The 21,743-nt window shown below is 45.6% G+C and overlaps 3 protein-coding genes across 3 annotated transcripts; all 3 read right to left on the bottom strand.

Annotated features, from left to right (window-relative positions):
- Positions 1-1,192: 1,192 nt before the first annotated feature.
- Positions 1,193-2,149, bottom strand: LOC134369012 (alpha-ketoglutarate dehydrogenase component 4). The gene has a single exon (XM_063085237.1). The coding sequence runs from the start codon at positions 2,102-2,104 to the stop codon at positions 1,799-1,801; it is 306 nt and encodes a 101-aa protein (XP_062941307.1). The 5' UTR covers positions 2,105-2,149; the 3' UTR covers positions 1,193-1,798.
- Positions 2,150-10,664: 8,515 nt separating this feature from the next.
- On the bottom strand, positions 10,665-11,621 carry LOC134369007 (alpha-ketoglutarate dehydrogenase component 4). The gene has a single exon (XM_063085233.1). The coding sequence runs from the start codon at positions 11,574-11,576 to the stop codon at positions 11,271-11,273; it is 306 nt and encodes a 101-aa protein (XP_062941303.1). The 5' UTR covers positions 11,577-11,621; the 3' UTR covers positions 10,665-11,270.
- An 8,524-nt stretch (positions 11,622-20,145) lies between these two features.
- Positions 20,146-21,102, bottom strand: LOC134369008 (alpha-ketoglutarate dehydrogenase component 4). The gene has a single exon (XM_063085234.1). It carries the CDS (start codon positions 21,055-21,057, stop codon positions 20,752-20,754), a length of 306 nt encoding a protein of 101 aa, XP_062941304.1. The 5' UTR covers positions 21,058-21,102; the 3' UTR covers positions 20,146-20,751.
- Between the last annotated feature and the right edge of the window lie 641 nt (positions 21,103-21,743).

Genomic DNA, 21,743 nt, shown 5'->3' with positions numbered 1-21,743 from the left:
GGCACCCCGCGCCTCCCTCCTCTCTCACTCCGACACTGCGCCCCTGCCCTGCCTCTTTGGGGACCCACAGCCCCCTCCCGGGGGCCTTACCTGCTCCGCCGCCGCGCCGCGCCGCTTCCCTCGGAGGCCTCCTGGGTCCGCCGCTGCTGCTGCGCTGCCGCCCAATCCTCCCAGACATCCGGGCTCCAAGGGGAGGGGGGGTGGAGGCCCACAGTGGGCGGGGCCTGGCAGGTGCAGGACCGGCTGACAGGTGGGGGGTGGGGCTTGGGGGGAATGCCCTGGCGGCGGTAGGGAATAAGGAAACACACATTGCTATGGATTGATTGATTGATTGATTTTTAGTATTAGTTTTTTATTTTATTTTATTTTGTCGACATACAATGTGGTTGATCATTGCGGCCAATTACAGAAACCTCCCTCCCTCCTCCCTCCCAACAATGTCCTTTCTGAAAGTTTGCTTGTCCTATCAATTTCAAGGAATTGCAATTGTCGCGTCTTCTTCCCCCCTCCCCCCCATTTTTTCTTTTTTTTTTTTTTTTTTTTTTCCTGTGTGCATTTATCTATTTATCTTTACCTCGCACAAATAAGAGAGAACGTGACATTTCTCTTTCTGGGCCTGACTTGTTTCACTTAATATAATTCTCTCTAGGTCCACCCATGTCGTTGCAAATGGCAGTATTCCATTCTTTTTTCTTTTTTTTTTTTTTAAAGGTATGGAAGAGAATTTATTCAGCTTTGTGAGGCTTTTACAATATACACAGCCTTGACACACAAGAAGGCCCTATTAAAATTTCATAAATTGCTTAATAAGTAAATATTTTGGTTGATTTTGTCTTTCAGACATTAAATTTGAGAAAGTTAATGGTTATCAGGATTTACATACGTGATCACAAAACTAAACAAAAAAACAAGCCTTTCTTAACATCCCCAAAAGATAATAAATTGCAGTTTCTAGTGAAACATTTATTCCTAGGCTATATTCATTTTTATCTCTTATTTTCCATTTTATACTTTTCTGCATTTTTTAAAATATAGGTTACAAATAATCTTTTCTGTTATCTCCCCAGTCTAAATCCCATAGTCAACTGTTTTATCTCGGCTATATTTTTATCATTTAGAGTAGGATATGCACAATGGACAACACGTCTGACTACAGAAGAAGATTCTAGAGAAGGATACATTTATTAAGCCAGTTATAGTTCAGTAACCTTGTGAATTAAAAAATGTGAGAGAATTCAGAACAAATAATCATTATTTCACTGATCCTCATCCAATTTCAGGAAAATTACATCCTTAAAACGGCAATTCTGCCTGATAAATTCTTCCCGTGTCTAAACAGAAACAGAAAGAAAAGTAAAATTATGGGAAATATATACTAGTATATTGAACACCGCGTGCTTTTAATAGTTCAACACATTATATTTGATAATCAAGAGTATATTAATATGGGCTGGCCAGTTAGCTCAGTTGCTTAGAGCGTGGTGTTATACAACCAGGTCCAGGGCTTGGATCCCCATACTGGCTAGCTGCCTCTCCCCCAAAAAAGAGTAAATAGGCTAACATTTAAAAATGTATACTTTAATAAGTAGAAAGCATATAAACAATTAGGTAAGCTTGTGGAGAAGCTGACCAAGATACATAAATTAGGAGATAAAAGTGTCCATCTAAATTTTCTATATTTCATTTTTTTTTTACTTTATTAAAGTTGTTTAATATACAATTTCTCATTTGTTATTTTGGAAGTCCTTTATCGTAAAGTCAGTTCTTTTGTTTGATGACAAACTGCTGCTCACAGTGATTATTCTGGACCTCCACGTTGGATAAATTCAATTTCTTCTTGAGACACAAGTTTCCTTCTGTATTTCTGAGGTAATGATTTTAGTATTTCTGCAGTGTCTGGTGGACCTTGATGCATCAGCAAATCTGGTGATTTACTTCCCTTAGAATGCTGTGAAATTGCAGAATGAGATGGTACCCCTGTTGATCTCAAAGCTTCTGATACATTGGGTTTAGGATTGTCTCTTCTGTCAGGGAACCTTATTAATGGAGTATGTGGCTTGACTACCTGCACGACCCTGCTGGCAGACGCCATTTTGCTGCCCATCTTGACCCCCGAGAAGGGGCAGCTTCCGGGGCGCAGGCGAGCCCCGGAGATCCCATTCTTTTTTAAAGCTGAGTAGTATTCCATTGTGTACATATACCACATTGTCCATATCCACTCAACTGATGATGGACATCTGGGCTGGTTCCAACTCTTGGCTATTGTAAATAGTGCTGCGATGAACACTGGGGAAAAGGTGTACCTTCGACTCGATGATTTCCATTCCTCTGGGTGTATTCCCAGCAGTGGGATAGCTGGGAATGGTAGATCTATGGCAGATCTATCTGCAGTTGTTTGAGGAAACTCCATCCCATTTTCCATGGAGGCTGCACCCTTTTGCAGTCCCACCAACAATGTATGAGAGTTCCTTTTCCTCCGCAGCCTCGCCAGCATTTACCGTTCAGAGTCTTTTGGATTTTAGCCATCCTCACTGGGGTGAGATGGTATCTCAGTGTGCTTTTGATTTGCCTTTCCCGAATGCTGAGTGATGTTGAGCATTCTTTCATATGTCTGCCGGCCATTCGTAGATCTTCCTTAGAGAAATGCCTATTTAGCTCTTTTGCCCATTTTTTAATCGGGTTGCTTGTTTCTTCCTCGTAAAGTTGTTTGAGTTCCTTGTATGTTCTAAGTATAAATCCTCTGTCAGATGCATATTTTGCAAATATTTTCTCCCACTGTGTTGGTTGTCTTTTAACTGTTAATTCTTTCTTTTGCTGTGCAGAAGCTTTTCAGTTGGATATAATCCCATTTGTTTATTTTTCCTTTGGTTGCCCATGCTTTGGGGGTCATGTTCATGAAGTCTGTGTCCAGTCCTACTTCCTGAAGCGTTTCGCCTATGCTTTCTTGAAGAGGTTTTATTGTTTCGGGGTGTATAATTAATTCTTCAATCCATTTTGAGTTGCCTTTAGTGTATGGTGAAAGGTATGGGTCTAGTTTCATTCTCCTGCATATCGATATCCAGTTCTCCCAGCACCATTTCCTGAAGAGGCGGTCTCTTCCCCAGTGTACAGGCTTGGTGCCTTTGTCAAAGATCAGACGGCTGTAGGTGTGTGGGTTGATTTCTGGATTCTCCATTCTATTCCACTGAGCAGTGTGTCTGTTTTTATGCCAGTACCATACTGTACTGTTTTGCTTATGATAGCTTTGTAGGAGAGTTTAAAGTCAGGTAGTGTTACGCCTCCAGCTTTACTTTTTTGGCTCAGCGTTGCTGTGGCTATGCGTGGTCTTTTGTTATTCCATATCAGCGTCTGGATAGTTCTTTCCATTTCTGAGAAAAATGTCACTGGAATTTTGATGGGGACTGCATTGAATTTGTATATCACTTTGGGTAGTATGGACATTTTCACTATGTTGATGCTTCCAATCCAAGAGCATGGGATATCTTTCCATCGTCTTGTCTCCTCTCCACTTTCTCTCAGCAGTGGTTTGTAGTTCTCATTATAGAGATTTTTCACATCCTTGGTTAACTCGCTTCCTAAGTACCTTATGTTTTTGGTGGCTACTGTCAATGGGCAAGCTTTCTTGATTTCTCTTTCTGCATGTCCACTATTGGAGAATAGAAATGCTACCGGTTTTTTTGTGTTGATTTTGTATCCTGCTACTTTGCTGAAATCCTTTATCAACTCCAAGAGTTTTTTTGTAGAGCCTTCAGACTGTTCGACATATAGGATCATGTCATCTGCAAACAGGGACAGTTTGACTTCATCGTTTCCAATCTGGATGCCCTTTATTTCCTTCTCTTCTCTGATTGCTCTGGCTAGTACCTCCAACACTATATTGAATAGGAGTGGTGAGGGTGGGCATCCTTGTCTAGTTCCTGTTCTTAAAGGAACAGCTTTCAGCTTTTCCCCATTCAGGATGATATTGGCAGTGGGTTTATCATATACGGCTTTAATTATGTTGAGATAGTTGAAATCTATACCTAACTTATAGAAGGCCTTTCTCATGAATGACTGTTGAATTTTATCAAGTGCTCTTTCAGCAACTATACAGATGACCGCATGGTCCTTGTGTTTGATTTCATGAATATGGTGTATCACATTTATTGATTTGCATATGTTGAACCAACCTTGCATCCCTGGGATGAGTCCCACGTGATCGAGGTGAAGAATTTTACGTGTGTGTTGCATGCCCTCTCTCTCTCTCTCTCTCTCTCGCGCTCTCTCTCTCTCTCTCTCTCTCTCTCGCTCCTGCCTTTCTCACAGTGTGATACACTGTGTCGTTGAAGTCACCACCAAACAAGTTCCTCACCAGATGTGTTACCTGGACTTTGGGCTTCCCAACATTTGAAACTGTAAGCCATAAAGACTGTTTCTTTATAAATCACCCAGTTTTAGGTAATTCTGTTCTAAGCAACAGAAATGGACAAAGACACATGCTACAGTAATCAAAACCACAAGGTAGTAGACTAAAAACATTCACGTCAACCAGTGAAACAAACTGGAGCCCCAAAATAAAACTACATATTGACAGTCAAATGATTTTTCAATAAAGGTACCAAGAACGCATAACGAGCAAATGACAGTTTCTTCAATAACCGGTGTTGGCAAAACCGTGTATACACACTCAGAAAAATGAAGTTGAACCCTTCTCTTATCTTACACCACCTACAAAAATCGGCTCAATATGGATTAAAGATGGAAATGGAACACCTGAAACTGTAAAATTGCTAGAAGAAAACATATGGGAAAAGCTCCACAACATTGGTCTGGGCAATGATTTTTTGCAGATAGCCCCAAAAGCAAGGCGACAAAATCAAACAGAGACGAAAATGGGATTGCATCAAATTAAAAAGCTTCCGCACAGGAAAAGAACAAGTAGGAGAGCGAAGACACGATGACTGGAATGAGAGAAAATATTGGAAAACTATACACCTGATTATGAATAAGTATCCAAAAATACATACAAAATTCAAACAACTCAATAGCAAGACAACAACCCGATTTAAAAAATGGGCAGAGTAACTGAACATACGTTTCTCAGAATAAGACCTCCACATGGCCAACAGGCTGATGAAAAAATGCTCAACCTCCCTAATCATCAGGGAAATACAAATTAAAATCACTAGGACACATAATTACTTCATACCCATTAGAATGGCTAGTATCAAAAAGACAAAAGATAACTAGCACTGGCAAGGACGTGGAGAAAAGGCTACCCTTGTACACTGCTGGTAGGAACGTACAACCATTACAGAAAACAGCATGGAGGTTTCTCAAAAATCTGTAAATAGAATTACCGTATGATCCAGCAATCCCACTTCAGGGAATATCCCCCAAAGAACTGAAATCAATAGGTCGAAGAGATATCTGTACTCCCATGTTCACTGAGGCATTATCCATAAGAGTCAAGATATAGAATCAACCTAAGTGTTTATTAACAGACGAACAGATAAAGAAAACGTGGTCTAAGTACACAATGAAATACTATTCGGCCTTAGAAAAGAACAAAACTCTGTCATTTTCCAACAACTGGGATGCAACTAGAAGACATTACGCTGAGTGTCGCATGCCAGGCACAGAAAGACATGCTGCATGATTTCACTTGAATGTGGAAACTGGAAAGGTCAGACTCATGGAACTAGAGACCAGAATGATGGTTAGCAGAGCCTGGGAGCTGCGGGCGGGGGGGATGGAGGAACAAGGACGAAGGGAAGTTTGACCAATGGGTACAAAGTTTCACTCTGGAGAAATAAGGTCTGGTGATCTATTACACAGCAAGGTGACTATAGTTAATAATAATGTATATTTCAGAATGACCAAAAGAGTGGATTTTCAGTGCTCTTACCACAGGGGAGGAAGTATGTGAGGTCACGAGTGTGTTACTTGCCTAACTTGCTCACTGCACAATGTACACATGTGTGCAATTATCACATGGTGCCCCATAAACATATGCAGTTGCGAGCTGTCAATAAAAAGTAAAAATTCAAGTCCAATAAAAAGAAACACAGTGCAGCGCTGGCATAAAGTGTACATCAGAGGAACAGAATTGACGGCCTAGAAGCAAGCTCATGCAGCTATGACAACTGGATTTTCACAAGTGCTTTGGGACCACAACAAATGGTGCTGAGACAACTGAATAGCCACATGGAAAGAAATGAAATCGAGCCCTTTTCTAACCCCATACCCAAAAGTGAACACCACACGTGTCACAGAGCTAACTGTAAGAACTCAAACTACAACACTCGAGAAACACAGGAACAAACCTTTGTGATACCGGATGTGGTGGTGGTCTCTTAGGTAAGATGCCGAAAACACAAGAACCCATATAAAGAAAGAGTAAACGGGATATCATGCAACGTAAAACTGCTGTGCTTTACAGGACACCACTGAGAAAAAGAAAAGACATCAGGCTGCACAGGAAAAATACATTTTCAATTCACAGATTAAGAACAAGACTATAGAAAGAGCTCCTAAACGACAGTAGGCAGAATTTTTTAAAAAATGGTCAGAGGAAGAGTCGGCCCGTTAGCTCTGCTGGTTAGAGGGTGGTGCTCTCATACCAAGAGCAAGGGTTAGGATCCCCACACAGGCCAGCCGCCAGTAACAAACAAACCACAAACCTGCTCAGATCATTCAAAGGAGCATTTCTCTAAGTGACAGATAGGAAAGGCCAATAAGCACCGAAGAAGATATTCATCGTCACCAGCAAGGAAATGGCTATCAATACCACAGTGAGATAATAGGTGGCACACATTACAAGGCCTATAAATCAAAAAGACAGTCAAGACAAGGTATTGACAAGGCTATAGAGATAGCACAACCCTCATATATTGAGGGAGAGACTGGAAAATGCTACAGACTGCCAGGAAACCAGGTCGGTAGTTTTTCAAAACGTGAAATGTAAACTTACTACGTGGCCCAGCAATCCTACCGCTGGGGACCTACGAACGAAAACTGAAAATCTGTCCACACAAAAGTTTATATATGAACGCTCCGATCAGCCTCACTTACACTAGTCAAAGAGTCAAAACCACACGGAACGCCAAGGAACAATACTGAAACCGGCAAGAGAGGGGCGCACACACACACACACACACAAACACACACTCACTCTCACACGCGCAAACACACACACTTACACACACACTCACATAAAGTCTTAATACAGATTTCAGTAAATTCTTCAACAGAAAACTCCCAGTCCAGGAGAGAAAGAGACGTTCTAGCCAAACCAAAAATTTAACAACAACAAAAACAACAACAAAGCCTTTCAGACAAGAGCACTGTATGGACAAGAGTATCCTTCAAACAGGGAGAGAGACAATCCTCTCCCAGACAGACGAAGGCCGAGAGGATTCCCCACAGCAGACCGCTCTCCCAAAGCGCTGCACAGGGCTCCTCCATCTCAACGATGACGCTCACATGCCCCAGCACCACGTCTGCAGGGACGAAAGTCAGCAGTCATGGAAGGAGAAAAACAAAGAACACACTCAACCTGCAAGGAAGACGACAAAACCGCTCCCGCCATGCCCTGCTGGCCTTGTCCCCACTGCCCTCGCAATCGCAGCGGCGGCGATGGCTCACCAGGCCCGGGAACGGAGGACACGGCCCCGTGACCAGGAGGCCACAGCACAGCTGCACCTGCTACTCCGTTCTGGCCCCCACACCGCCCCCCGCCGGCTGCTCCCGCAGCAGCCCTGGGACAAGGCCACCGGCGCGCTGGGGCCCTTGGACGGACGGTCGGACGGTCGGTCGGTTGGACGGGCGGACGGACGGACAGACGGACGGACGGACGGACGGACGGACGGACGGACGGACGGACGGCGGAGCAGCGCTGGGCTCCTGCGGAGGGGAGGAGGGCGCCCCAGCCTCCTGTCTCTGCCAGCGCCGGGCACCCCGCCCGCCGTCTGCATCCCTCCCCGCTGGCCTCTGCCCCCACTCCCGAAATCAGGACTCGGGGGACCCTCCTAAGACACCCCGCGGCGCGACGACGCTACTCCCCTGCCTCGCTCGGGAGCCACAGCCCCCTCACGTGGGCCCTACCTGCTCCGCCGCGCCGCGCCGCTCCTCTCGCCGGTCTCCTCCGTCGTCCACCGCTGCCGCTGCCGCCGCTGCGTCGTCCAGTGCTCCGGTGCACACGGGGACCGAGCAGGCTCTGGTGCGCCCGCCGGCCCGGCCGCGTCTGGGAGACGTGCGCGATCCCGGCCTCTCCAGGCCGCCTCAGGGGGAGGACTCGACACCCCAGACTGGGCGGGGCCGGGACAAGGGTGGGGGGAGGTGGAAGTGGCGGGAACACAGGGGTGAATGCCCGCAGGGGGGTGGGGACTAATTAGATGCATCCTTGTGGACCCCAGCCTGGGCTCCACAACCATGCCCTCTCCTATTCTCTATACACTTGCCATCAAGGATCCCCCGAATCCATTGGCCAGAACACCCCACAGAAGCAAATACTTAGGCCTAAACAAAATCAACTCCCGACTGGCACTTTGACAACCTGGGAAATGTCAGGTGACTACCGTGACCCAGCAATTGTACTGCTGGAGACACACGCAGGAGAACTGAAAACATATGTCCCCACAGAAGTTTGTACATGAACGCTCAGATCAGTGTCACCTACACTAGCCAAAGAGTCAAACCACACAAATCACAAAGGAAGAACACTGAAACGCATGGAGACAGAAACACACACATGCACAGACACACACACACACGCACACACACTCAAAAGGGTCCAAATACAGGTTTCAGCAAATATATGAACAGAAACCTCACAGTCCAGGAAAGAATGGGATGTTGCAAAGTTTAGAAGCAGCAGAAGGAAAGACTTCCCTATCAAGAGGACTGTACCCAAACAAGGATCCTTCAAACACGGACAGCAAAAGTCCTTTCCTAGGCTAACAAAAGCTGAGAGAATTCACAAATGTCTACGAAGAACTCTTCCAAGTCCAAGAAGATACTAAGAGGGAACCGCAAAAGGAAGGATAAAAACGCAGTGACAACACAGAAGACCATCGACCCACTCCTGAGAAAAGCGCTCCCGGCCTGGACCTCCCGCGGCCGCGTCTCCCGCCACCCTGCACTTGCACTTACAAGTGCACACGTGCACACTTGCACGCTGGCCCCCTGCCCCCCCCCTCTGCTCCCCTGGCCCCGGGAACCCGAGGCCACAGCCTTGCCTTGCCGCCGCCGCAGCCGCTTATCCGGCCTGGCTCCCGGCACCGCCTGCCGGCCGGCCGCTCCCACCACAGCCCTAGCACGAGGCGAGCCCGGCGCGCAGGGGGGATGGATGGCGGGACAGCGCTGGGCTCCTCCTGAGTAGGGCAGGAGGGCGCCCCGATGTCACCGCCCTGCCGGCGCTGGGCACCTCGCCGCCGTCTGCTTTCGGCCGCCCCGCCCCTCCCCCACTCGCGGCTTCGGGGGACCCTCCCGAGGCACCCCGCGCCTCCCTCCTCTCTCACTCCGACACTGCGCCCCTGCCCTGCCTCTTTGGGGACCCACAGCCCCCTCCCGGGGGCCTTACCTGCTCCGCCGCCGCGCCGCGCCGCTTCCCTCGGAGGCCTCCTGGGTCCGCCGCTGCTGCTGCGCTGCCGCCCCCTCCTCCCAGACATCCGGGCTCCAAGGGGAGGGGGGGTGGAGGCCCACAGTGGGCGGGGCCTGGCAGGTGCAGGACCGGCTGACAGGTGGGGGGTGGGGCTTGGGGGGAATGCCCTGGCGGCGGTAGGGAATAAGGAAACACACATTGCTATGGATTGATTGATTGATTGATTTTTAGTATTAGTTTTTTATTTTATTTTATTTTGTCGACATACAATGTGGTTGATCATTGCGGCCAATTACAGAAACCTCCCTCCCTCCTCCCTCCCAACAATGTCCTTTCTGAAAGTTTGCTTGTCCTATCAATTTCAAGGAATTGCAATTGTCGCGTCTTCTTCCCCCCTCCCCCCCATTTTTCCTTTTTTTTTTTTTTTTTTTTTTCCTGTGTGCATTTATCTATTTATCTTTACCTCGCACAAATAAGAGAGAACGTGACATTTCTCTTTCTGGGCCTGACTTGTTTCACTTAATATAATTCTCTCTAGGTCCACCCATGTCGTTGCAAATGGCAGTATTCCATTCTTTTTTCTTTTTTTTTTTTTTAAAGGTATGGAAGAGAATTTATTCAGCTTTGTGAGGCTTTTACAATATACACAGCCTTGACACACAAGAAGGCCCTATTAAAATTTCATAAATTGCTTAATAAGTAAATATTTTGGTTGATTTTGTCTTTCAGACATTAAATTTGAGAAAGTTAATGGTTATCAGGATTTACATACGTGATCACAAAACTAAACAAAAAAACAAGCCTTTCTTAACATCCCCAAAAGATAATAAATTGCAGTTTCTAGTGAAACATTTATTCCTAGGCTATATTCATTTTTATCTCTTATTTTCCATTTTATACTTTTCTGCATTTTTTAAAATATAGGTTACAAATAATCTTTTCTGTTATCTCCCCAGTCTAAATCCCATAGTCAACTGTTTTATCTCGGCTATATTTTTATCATTTAGAGTAGGATATGCACAATGGACAACACGTCTGACTACAGAAGAAGATTCTAGAGAAGGATACATTTATTAAGCCAGTTATAGTTCAGTAACCTTGTGAATTAAAAAATGTGAGAGAATTCAGAACAAATAATCATTATTTCACTGATCCTCATCCAATTTCAGGAAAATTACATCCTTAAAACGGCAATTCTGCCTGATAAATTCTTCCCGTGTCTAAACAGAAACAGAAAGAAAAGTAAAATTATGGGAAATATATACTAGTATATTGAACACCGCGTGCTTTTAATAGTTCAACACATTATATTTGATAATCAAGAGTATATTAATATGGGCTGGCCAGTTAGCTCAGTTGCTTAGAGCGTGGTGTTATACAACCAGGTCCAGGGCTTGGATCCCCATACTGGCTAGCTGCCTCTCCCCCAAAAAAGAGTAAATAGGCTAACATTTAAAAATGTATACTTTAATAAGTAGAAAGCATATAAACAATTAGGTAAGCTTGTGGAGAAGCTGACCAAGATACATAAATTAGGAGATAAAAGTGTCCATCTAAATTTTCTATATTTCATTTTTTTTTTACTTTATTAAAGTTGTTTAATATACAATTTCTCATTTGTTATTTTGGAAGTCCTTTATCGTAAAGTCAGTTCTTTTGTTTGATGACAAACTGCTGCTCACAGTGATTATTCTGGACCTCCACGTTGGATAAATTCAATTTCTTCTTGAGACACAAGTTTCCTTCTGTATTTCTGAGGTAATGATTTTAGTATTTCTGCAGTGTCTGGTGGACCTTGATGCATCAGCAAATCTGGTGATTTACTTCCCTTAGAATGCTGTGAAATTGCAGAATGAGATGGTACCCCTGTTGATCTCAAAGCTTCTGATACATTGGGTTTAGGATTGTCTCTTCTGTCAGGGAACCTTATTAATGGAGTATGTGGCTTGACTACCTGCACGACCCTGCTGGCAGACGCCATTTTGCTGCCCATCTTGACCCCCGAGAAGGGGCAGCTTCCGGGGCGCAGGCGAGCCCCGGAGATCCCATTCTTTTTTAAAGCTGAGTAGTATTCCATTGTGTACATATACCACATTGTCCATATCCACTCAACTGATGATGGACATCTGGGCTGGTTCCAACTCTTGGCTATTGTAAATAGTGCTGCGATGAACACTGGGGAAAAGGTGTACCTTCGACTCGATGATTTCCATTCCTCTGGGTGTATTCCCAGCAGTGGGATAGCTGGGAATGGTAGATCTATGGCAGATCTATCTGCAGTTGTTTGAGGAAACTCCATCCCATTTTCCATGGAGGCTGCACCCTTTTGCAGTCCCACCAACAATGTATGAGAGTTCCTTTTCCTCCGCAGCCTCGCCAGCATTTACCGTTCAGAGTCTTTTGGATTTTAGCCATCCTCACTGGGGTGAGATGGTATCTCAGTGTGCTTTTGATTTGCCTTTCCCGAATGCTGAGTGATGTTGAGCATTCTTTCATATGTCTGCCGGCCATTCGTAGATCTTCCTTAGAGAAATGCCTATTTAGCTCTTTTGCCCATTTTTTAATCGGGTTGCTTGTTTCTTCCTCGTAAAGTTGTTTGAGTTCCTTGTATGTTCTAAGTATAAATCCTCTGTCAGATGCATATTTTGCAAATATTTTCTCCCACTGTGTTGGTTGTCTTTTAACTATGTTAATTCTTTCTTTTGCTGTGCAGAAGCTTTTCAGTTGGATATAATCCCATTTGTTTATTTTTCCTTTGGTTGCCCATGCTTTGGGGGTCATGTTCATGAAGTCTGTGTCCAGTCCTACTTCCTGAAGCGTTTCGCCTATGCTTTCTTGAAGAGGTTTTATTGTTTCGGGGTGTATAATTAATTCTTCAATCCATTTTGAGTTGCCTTTAGTGTATGGTGAAAGGTATGGGTCTAGTTTCATTCTCCTGCATATCGATATCCAGTTCTCCCAGCACCATTTCCTGAAGAGGCGGTCTCTTCCCCAGTGTACAGGCTTGGTGCCTTTGTCAAAGATCAGACGGCTGTAGGTGTGTGGGTTGATTTCTGGATTCTCCATTCTATTCCACTGAGCAGTGTGTCTGTTTTTATGCCAGTACCATACTGTACTGTTTTGCTTATGATAGCTTTGTAGGAGAGTTTAAAGTCAGGTAGTGTTACGCCTCCAGCTTTACTTTTTTGGCTCAGCGTTGCTGCGGCTATGCGTGGTCTTTTGTTATTCCATATCAGCGTCTGGATAGTTCTTTCCATTTCTGAGAAAAATGTCACTGGAATTTTGATGGGGACTGCATTGAATTTGTATATCACTTTGGGTAGTATGGACATTTTCACTATGTTGATGCTTCCAATCCAAGAGCATGGGATATCTTTCCATCGTCTTGTCTCCTCTCCACTTTCTCTCAGCAGTGGTTTGTAGTTCTCATTATAGAGATTTTTCACATCCTTGGTTAACTCGCTTCCTAAGTACCTTATGTTTTTGGTGGCTACTGTCAATGGGCAAGCTTTCTTGATTTCTCTTTCTGCATGTCCACTATTGGAGAATAGAAATGCTACCGGTTTTTTTGTGTTGATTTTGTATCCTGCTACTTTGCTGAAATCCTTTATCAACTCCAAGAGTTTTTTTGTAGAGCCTTCAGACTGTTCGACATATAGGATCATGTCATCTGCAAACAGGGACAGTTTGACTTCATCGTTTCCAATCTGGATGCCCTTTATTTCCTTCTCTTCTCTGATTGCTCTGGCTAGTACCTCCAACACTATATTGAATAGGAGTGGTGAGGGTGGGCATCCTTGTCTAGTTCCTGTTCTTAAAGGAACAGCTTTCAGCTTTTCCCCATTCAGGATGATATTGGCAGTGGGTTTATCATATACGGCTTTAATTATGTTGAGATAGTTGAAATCTATACCTAACTTATAGAAGGCCTTTCTCATGAATGACTGTTGAATTTTATCAAGTGCTCTTTCAGCAACTATACAGATGACCGCATGGTCCTTGTGTTTGATTTCATGAATATGGTGTATCACATTTATTGATTTGCATATGTTGAACCAACCTTGCATCCCTGGGATGAGTCCCACGTGATCGAGGTGAAGAATTTTACGTGTGTGTTGCATGCCCTCTCTCTCTCTCTCTCTCTCTCGCGCTCTCTCTCTCTCTCTCTCTCTCTCTCTCTCGCTCCTGCCTTTCTCACAGTGTGATACACTGTGTCGTTGAAGTCACCACCAAACAAGTTCCTCACCAGATGTGTTACCTGGACTTTGGGCTTCCCAACATTTGAAACTGTAAGCCATAAAGACTGTTTCTTTATAAATCACCCAGTTTTAGGTAATTCTGTTCTAAGCAACAGAAATGGACAAAGACACATGCTACAGTAATCAAAACCACAAGGTAGTAGACTAAAAACATTCACGTCAACCAGTGAAACAAACTGGAGCCCCAAAATAAAACTACATATTGACAGTCAAATGATTTTTCAATAAAGGTACCAAGAACGCATAACGAGCAAATGACAGTTTCTTCAATAACCGGTGTTGGCAAAACCGTGTATACACACTCAGAAAAATGAAGTTGAACCCTTCTCTTATCTTACACCACCTACAAAAATCGGCTCAATATGGATTAAAGATGGAAATGGAACACCTGAAACTGTAAAATTGCTAGAAGAAAACATATGGGAAAAGCTCCACAACATTGGTCTGGGCAATGATTTTTTGCAGATAGCCCCAAAAGCAAGGCGACAAAATCAAACAGAGACGAAAATGGGATTGCATCAAATTAAAAAGCTTCCGCACAGGAAAAGAACAAGTAGGAGAGCGAAGACACGATGACTGGAATGAGAGAAAATATTGGAAAACTATACACCTGATTATGAATAAGTATCCAAAAATACATACAAAATTCAAACAACTCAATAGCAAGACAACAACCCGATTTAAAAAATGGGCAGAGTAACTGAACATACGTTTCTCAGAATAAGACCTCCACATGGCCAACAGGCTGATGAAAAAATGCTCAACCTCCCTAATCATCAGGGAAATACAAATTAAAATCACTAGGACACATAATTACTTCATACCCATTAGAATGGCTAGTATCAAAAAGACAAAAGATAACTAGCACTGGCAAGGACGTGGAGAAAAGGCTACCCTTGTACACTGCTGGTAGGAACGTACAACCATTACAGAAAACAGCATGGAGGTTTCTCAAAAATCTGTAAATAGAATTACCGTATGATCCAGCAATCCCACTTCAGGGAATATCCCCCAAAGAACTGAAATCAATAGGTCGAAGAGATATCTGTACTCCCATGTTCACTGAGGCATTATCCATAAGAGTCAAGATATAGAATCAACCTAAGTGTTTATTAACAGACGAACAGATAAAGAAAACGTGGTCTAAGTACACAATGAAATACTATTCGGCCTTAGAAAAGAACAAAACTCTGTCATTTTCCAACAACTGGGATGCAACTAGAAGACATTACGCTGAGTGTCGCATGCCAGGCACAGAAAGACATGCTGCATGATTTCACTTGAATGTGGAAACTGGAAAGGTCAGACTCATGGAACTAGAGACCAGAATGATGGTTAGCAGAGCCTGGGAGCTGCGGGCGGGGGGGATGGAGGAACAAGGACGAAGGGAAGTTTGACCAATGGGTACAAAGTTTCACTCTGGAGAAATAAGGTCTGGTGATCTATTACACAGCAAGGTGACTATAGTTAATAATAATGTATATTTCAGAATGACCAAAAGAGTGGATTTTCAGTGCTCTTACCACAGGGGAGGAAGTATGTGAGGTCACGAGTGTGTTACTTGCCTAACTTGCTCACTGCACAATGTACACATGTGTGCAATTATCACATGGTGCCCCATAAACATATGCAGTTGCGAGCTGTCAATAAAAAGTAAAAATTCAAGTCCAATAAAAAGAAACACAGTGCAGCGCTGGCATAAAGTGTACATCAGAGGAACAGAATTGACGGCCTAGAAGCAAGCTCATGCAGCTATGACAACTGGATTTTCACAAGTGCTTTGGGACCACAACAAATGGTGCTGAGACAACTGAATAGCCACATGGAAAGAAATGAAATCGAGCCCTTTTCTAACCCCATACCCAAAAGTGAACACCACACGTGTCACAGAGCTAACTGTAAGAACTCAAACTACAACACTCGAGAAACACAGGAACAAACCTTTGTGATACCGGATGTGGTGGTGGTCTCTTAGGTAAGATGCCGAAAACACAAGAACCCATATAAAGAAAGAGTAAACGGGATATCATGCAACGTAAAACTGCTGTGCTTTACAGGACACCACTGAGAAAAAGAAAAGACATCAGGCTGCACAGGAAAAATACATTTTCAATTCACAGATTAAGAACAAGACTATAGAAAGAGCTCCTAAACGACAGTAGGCAGAATTTTTTAAAAAATGGTCAGAGGAAGAGTCGGCCCGTTAGCTCTGCTGGTTAGAGGGTGGTGCTCTCATACCAAGAGCAAGGGTTAGGATCCCCACACAGGCCAGCCGCCAGTAACAAACAAACCACAAACCTGCTCAGATCATTCAAAGGAGCATTTCTCTAAGTGACAGATAGGAAAGGCCAATAAGCACCGAAGAAGATATTCATCGTCACCAGCAAGGAAATGGCTATCAATACCACAGTGAGATAATAGGTGGCACACATTACAAGGCCTATAAATCAAAAAGACAGTCAAGACAAGGTATTGACAAGGCTATAGAGATAGCACAACCCTCATATATTGAGGGAGAGACTGGAAAATGCTACAGACTGCCAGGAAACCAGGTCGGTAGTTTTTCAAAACGTGAAATGTAAACTTACTACGTGGCCCAGCAATCCTACCGCTGGGGACCTACGAACGAAAACTGAAAATCTGTCCACACAAAAGTTTATATATGAACGCTCCGATCAGCCTCACTTACACTAGTCAAAGAGTCAAAACCACACGGAACGCCAAGGAACAATACTGAAACCGGCAAGAGAGGGGCGCACACACACACACACACACAAACACACACTCACTCTCACACGCGCAAACACACACACTTACACACACACTCACATAAAGTCTTAATACAGATTTCAGTAAATTCTTCAACAGAAAACTCCCAGTCCAGGAGAGAAAGAGACGTTCTAGCCAAACCAAAAATTTAACAACAACAAAAACAACAACAAAGCCTTTCAGACAAGAGCACTGTATGGACAAGAGTATCCTTCAAACAGGGAGAGAGACAATCCTCTCCCAGACAGACGAAGGCCGAGAGGATTCCCCACAGCAGACCGCTCTCCCAAAGCGCTGCACAGGGCTCCTCCATCTCAACGATGACGCTCACATGCCCCAGCACCACGTCTGCAGGGACGAAAGTCAGCAGTCATGGAAGGAGAAAAACAAAGAACACACTCAACCTGCAAGGAAGACGACAAAACCGCTCCCGCCATGCCCTGCTGGCCTTGTCCCCACTGCCCTCGCAATCGCAGCGGCGGCGATGGCTCACCAGGCCCGGGAACGGAGGACACGGCCCCGTGACCAGGAGGCCACAGCACAGCTGCACCTGCTACTCCGTTCTGGCCCCCACACCGCCCCCCGCCGGCTGCTCCCGCAGCAGCCCTGGGACAAGGCCACCGGCGCGCTGGGGCCCTTGGACGGACGGTCGGACGGTCGGTCGGTTGGACGGGCGGACGGACGGACGGACGGACGGACGGACGGACGGACGGACGGACGGCGGAGCAGCGCTGGGCTCCTGCGGAGGGGAGGAGGGCGCCCCAGCCTCCTGTCTCTGCCAGCGCCGGGCACCCCGCCCGCCGTCTGCATCCCTCCCCGCTGGCCTCTGCCCCCACTCCCGAAATCAGGACTCGGGGGACCCTCCTAAGACACCCCGCGGCGCGACGACGCTACTCCCCTGCCTCGCTCGGGAGCCACAGCCCCCTCACGTGGGCCCTACCTGCTCCGCCGCGCCGCGCCGCTCCTCTCGCCGGTCTCCTCCGTCGTCCACCGCTGCCGCTGCCGCCGCTGCGTCGTCCAGTGCTCCGGTGCACACGGGGACCGAGCAGGCTCTGGTGCGCCCGCCGGCCCGGCCGCGTCTGGGAGACGTGCGCGATCCCGGCCTCTCCAGGCCGCCTCAGGGGGAGGACTCGACACCCCAGACTGGGCGGGGCCGGGACAAGGGTGGGGGGAGGTGGAAGTGGCGGGAACACAGGGGTGAATGCCCGCAGGGGGGTGGGGACTAATTAGATGCATCCTTGTGGACCCCAGCCTCGGCTCCACAACCATGCCCTCTCCTATTCTCTATACACTTGCCATCAAGGATCCCCCGAATCCATTGGCCAGAACACCCCACAGAAGCAAATACTTAGGCCTAAACAAAATCAACTCCCGACTGGCACTTTGACAACCTGGGAAATGTCAGGTGACTACCGTGACCCAGCAATTGTACTGCTGGAGACACACGCAGGAGAACTGAAAACATATGTCCCCACAGAAGTTTGTACATGAACGCTCAGATCAGTGTCACCTACACTAGCCAAAGAGTCAAACCACACAAATCACAAAGGAAGAACACTGAAACGCATGGAGACAGAAACACACACATGCACAGACACACACACACACGCACACACACTCAAAAGGGTCCAAATACAGGTTTCAGCAAATATATGAACAGAAACCTCACAGTCCAGGAAAGAATGGGATGTTGCAAAGTTTAGAAGCAGCAGAAGGAAAGACTTCCCTATCAAGAGGACTGTACCCAAACAAGGATCCTTCAAACACGGACAGCAAAAGTCCTTTCCTAGGCTAACAAAAGCTGAGAGAATTCACAAATGTCTACGAAGAACTCTTCCAAGTCCAAGAAGATACTAACAGGGAACCGCAAAAGGAAGGATAAAAACGCAGTGACAACACAGAAGACCATCGACCCACTCCTGAGAAAAGCGCTCCCGGCCTGGACCTCCCGCGGCCGCGTCTCCCGCCACCCTGCACTTGCACTTACAAGTGCACACGTGCACACTTGCACGCTGGCCCCCTGCCCCCCCCCCTCTGCTCCCCTGGCCCCGGGAACCCGAGGCCACAGCCTTGCCTTGCCGCCGCCGCAGCCGCTTATCCGGCCTGGCTCCCGGCACCGCCTGCCGGCCGGCCGCTCCCACCACAGCCCTAGCACGAGGCGAGCCCGGCGCGCAGGGGGGATGGATGGCGGGACAGCGCTGGGCTCCTCCTGAGTAGGGCAGGAGGGCGCCCCGATGTCACCGCCCTGCCGGCGCTGGGCACCTCGCCGCCGTCTGCTTTCGGCCGCCCCGCCCCTCCCCCACTCGCGGCTTCGGGGGGACCCTCCCGAGGCACCCCGCGCCTCCCTCCTCTCTCACTCCGACACTGCGCCCCTGCCCTGCCTCTTTGGGGACCCACAGCCCCCTCCCGGGGGCCTTACCTGCTCCGCCGCCGCGCCGCGCCGCTTCCCTCGGAGGCCTCCTGGGTCCGCCGCTGCTGCTGCGCTGCCGCCCCCTCCTCCCAGACATCCGGGCTCCAAGGGGGAGGGGGGGTGGAGGCCCACAGTGGGCGGGGCCTGGCAGGTGCAGGACCGGCTGACAGGTGGGGGGTGGGGCTTGGGGGGAATGCCCTGGCGGCGGTAGGGAATAAGGAAACACACATTGCTATGGATTGATTGATTGATTGATTTTTAGTATTAGTTTTTTATTTTATTTTATTTTGTCGACATACAATGTGGTTGATCATTGCGGCCAATTACAGAAACCTCCCTCCCTCCTCCCTCTCCTTCCTCCCTCCCAACAATGTCCTTTCTGAAAGTTTGCTTGTCCTATCAATTTCAAGGAATTGCAATTGTCGCGTCTTCTTCCCCCCTCCCCCCCATTTTTCCTTTTTTTTTTTTTTTTTTTTTTTCCTGTGTGCATTTATCTATTTATCTTTACCTCGCACAAATAAGAGAGAACGTGACATTTCTCTTTCTGGGCCTGACTTGTTTCACTTAATATAATTCTCTCTAGGTCCACCCATGTCGTTGCAAATGGCAGTATTCCATTCTTTTTTCTTTTTTTTTTTTTTAAAGGTATGGAAGAGAATTTATTCAGCTTTGTGAGGCTTTTACAATATACACAGCCTTGACACACAAGAAGGCCCTATTAAAATTTCATAAATTGCTTAATAAGTAAATATTTTGGTTGATTTTGTCTTTCAGACATTAAATTTGAGAAAGTTAATGGTTATCAGGATTTACATACGTGATCACAAAACTAAACAAAAAAACAAGCCTTTCTTAACATCCCCAAAAGATAATAAATTGCAGTTTCGTGAAACATTTATTCCTAGGCTATATTCATTTTTATCTCTTATTTTCCATTTTATACTTTTCTGCATTTTTTAAAATATAGGTTACAAATAATCTTTTCTGTTATCTCCCCAGTCTAAATCCCATAGTCAACTGTTTTATCTCGGCTATATTTTTATCATTTAGAGTAGGATATGCACAATGGACAACACGTCTGACTACAGAAGAAGATTCTAGAGAAGGATACATTTATTAAGCCAGTTATAGTTCAGTAACCTTGTGAATTAAAAAATGTGAGAGAATTCAGAACAAATAATCATTATTTCACTGATCCTCATCCAATTTCAGGAAAATTACATCCTTAAAACGGCAATTCTGCCTGATAAATTCTTCCCGTGTCTAAACAGAAACAGAAAGAAAAGTAAAATTATGGGAAATATATACTAGTATATTGAACACCGCGTGCTTTTAATAGTTCAACACATTATATTTGATAATCAAGAGTATATTAATATGGGCTGGCCAGTTAGCTCAGTTGCTTAGAGCGTGGTGTTATACAACCAGGTCCAGGGCTTGGATCCCCATACTGGCTAGCTGCCTCTCCCCCAAAAAAGAGTAAATAGGCTAACATTTAAAAATGTATACTTTAATAAGTAGAAAGCATATAAACAATTAGGTAAGCTTGTGGAGAAGCTGACCAAGATACATAAATTAGGAGATAAAAGTGTCCATCTAAATTTTCTATATTTCATTTTTTTTTTACTTTATTAAAGTTGTTTAATATACAATTTCTCATTTGTTATTTTGGAAGTCCTTTATCGTAAAGTCAGTTCTTTTGTTTGATGACAAACTGCTGCTCACAGTGATTATTCTGGACCTCCACGTTGGATAAATTCAATTTCTTCTTGAGACACAAGTTTCCTTCTGTATTTCTGAGGTAATGATTTTAGTATTTCTGCAGTGTCTGGTGGACCTTGATGCATCAGCAAATCTGGTGATTTACTTCCCTTAGAATGCTGTGAAATTGCAGAATGAGATGGTACCCCTGTTGATCTCAAAGCTTCTGATACATTGGGTTTAGGATTGTCTCTTCTGTCAGGGAACCTTATTAATGGAGTATGTGGCTTGACTACCTGCACGACCCTGCTGGCAGACGCCATTTTGCTGCCCATCTTGACCCCCGAGAAGGGGCAGCTTCCGGGGCGCAGGCGAGCCCCGGAGATCCCATTCTTTTTTAAAGCTGAGTAGTATTCCATTGTGTACATATACCACATTGTCCATATCCACTCAACTGATGATGGACATCTGGGCTGGTTCCAACTCTTGGCTATTGTAAATAGTGCTGCGATGAACACTGGGGAAAAGGTGTACCTTCGACTCGATGATTTCCATTCCTCTGGGTGTATTCCCAGCAGTGGGATAGCTGGGAATGGTAGATCTATGGCAGATCTATCTGCAGTTGTTTGAGGAAACTCCATCCCATTTTCCATGGAGGCTGCACCCTTTTGCAGTCCCACCAACAATGTATGAGAGTTCCTTTTCCTCCGCAGCCTCGCCAGCATTTACCGTTCAGAGTCTTTTGGATTTTAGCCATCCTCACTGGGGTGAGATGGTATCTCAGTGTGCTTTTGATTTGCCTTTCCCGAATGCTGAGTGATGTTGAGCATTCTTTCATATGTCTGCCGGCCATTCGTAGATCTTCCTTAGAGAAATGCCTATTTAGCTCTTTTGCCCATTTTTTAATCGGGTTGCTTGTTTCTTCCTCGTAAAGTTGTTTGAGTTCCTTGTATGTTCTAAGTATAAATCCTCTGTCAGATGCATATTTTGCAAATATTTTCTCCCACTGTGTTGGTTGTCT

The sequence above is a fragment of the Cynocephalus volans genome, unplaced genomic scaffold, assembly GCF_027409185.1.
Source record: "Cynocephalus volans isolate mCynVol1 unplaced genomic scaffold, mCynVol1.pri scaffold_201, whole genome shotgun sequence".
NCBI lineage: Eukaryota > Metazoa > Chordata > Mammalia > Dermoptera > Cynocephalidae > Cynocephalus > Cynocephalus volans.
Note: the sequence above shows the minus strand (reverse complement) of the source record. Positions and strands in the feature narration are given on the sequence as shown.

What these genes read in the sequence shown, in the direction of transcription:
- LOC134369012 (XM_063085237.1), bottom strand. Translation starts at nt 2,104, where the DNA reads ATGGGCAGCAAAATGGCGTCTGCCAGCAGGGTCGTGCAGGTAGTCAAG.
- LOC134369008 (XM_063085234.1), bottom strand. Translation starts at nt 21,057, where the DNA reads ATGGGCAGCAAAATGGCGTCTGCCAGCAGGGTCGTGCAGGTAGTCAAG.
- LOC134369007 (XM_063085233.1), bottom strand. Translation starts at nt 11,576, where the DNA reads ATGGGCAGCAAAATGGCGTCTGCCAGCAGGGTCGTGCAGGTAGTCAAG.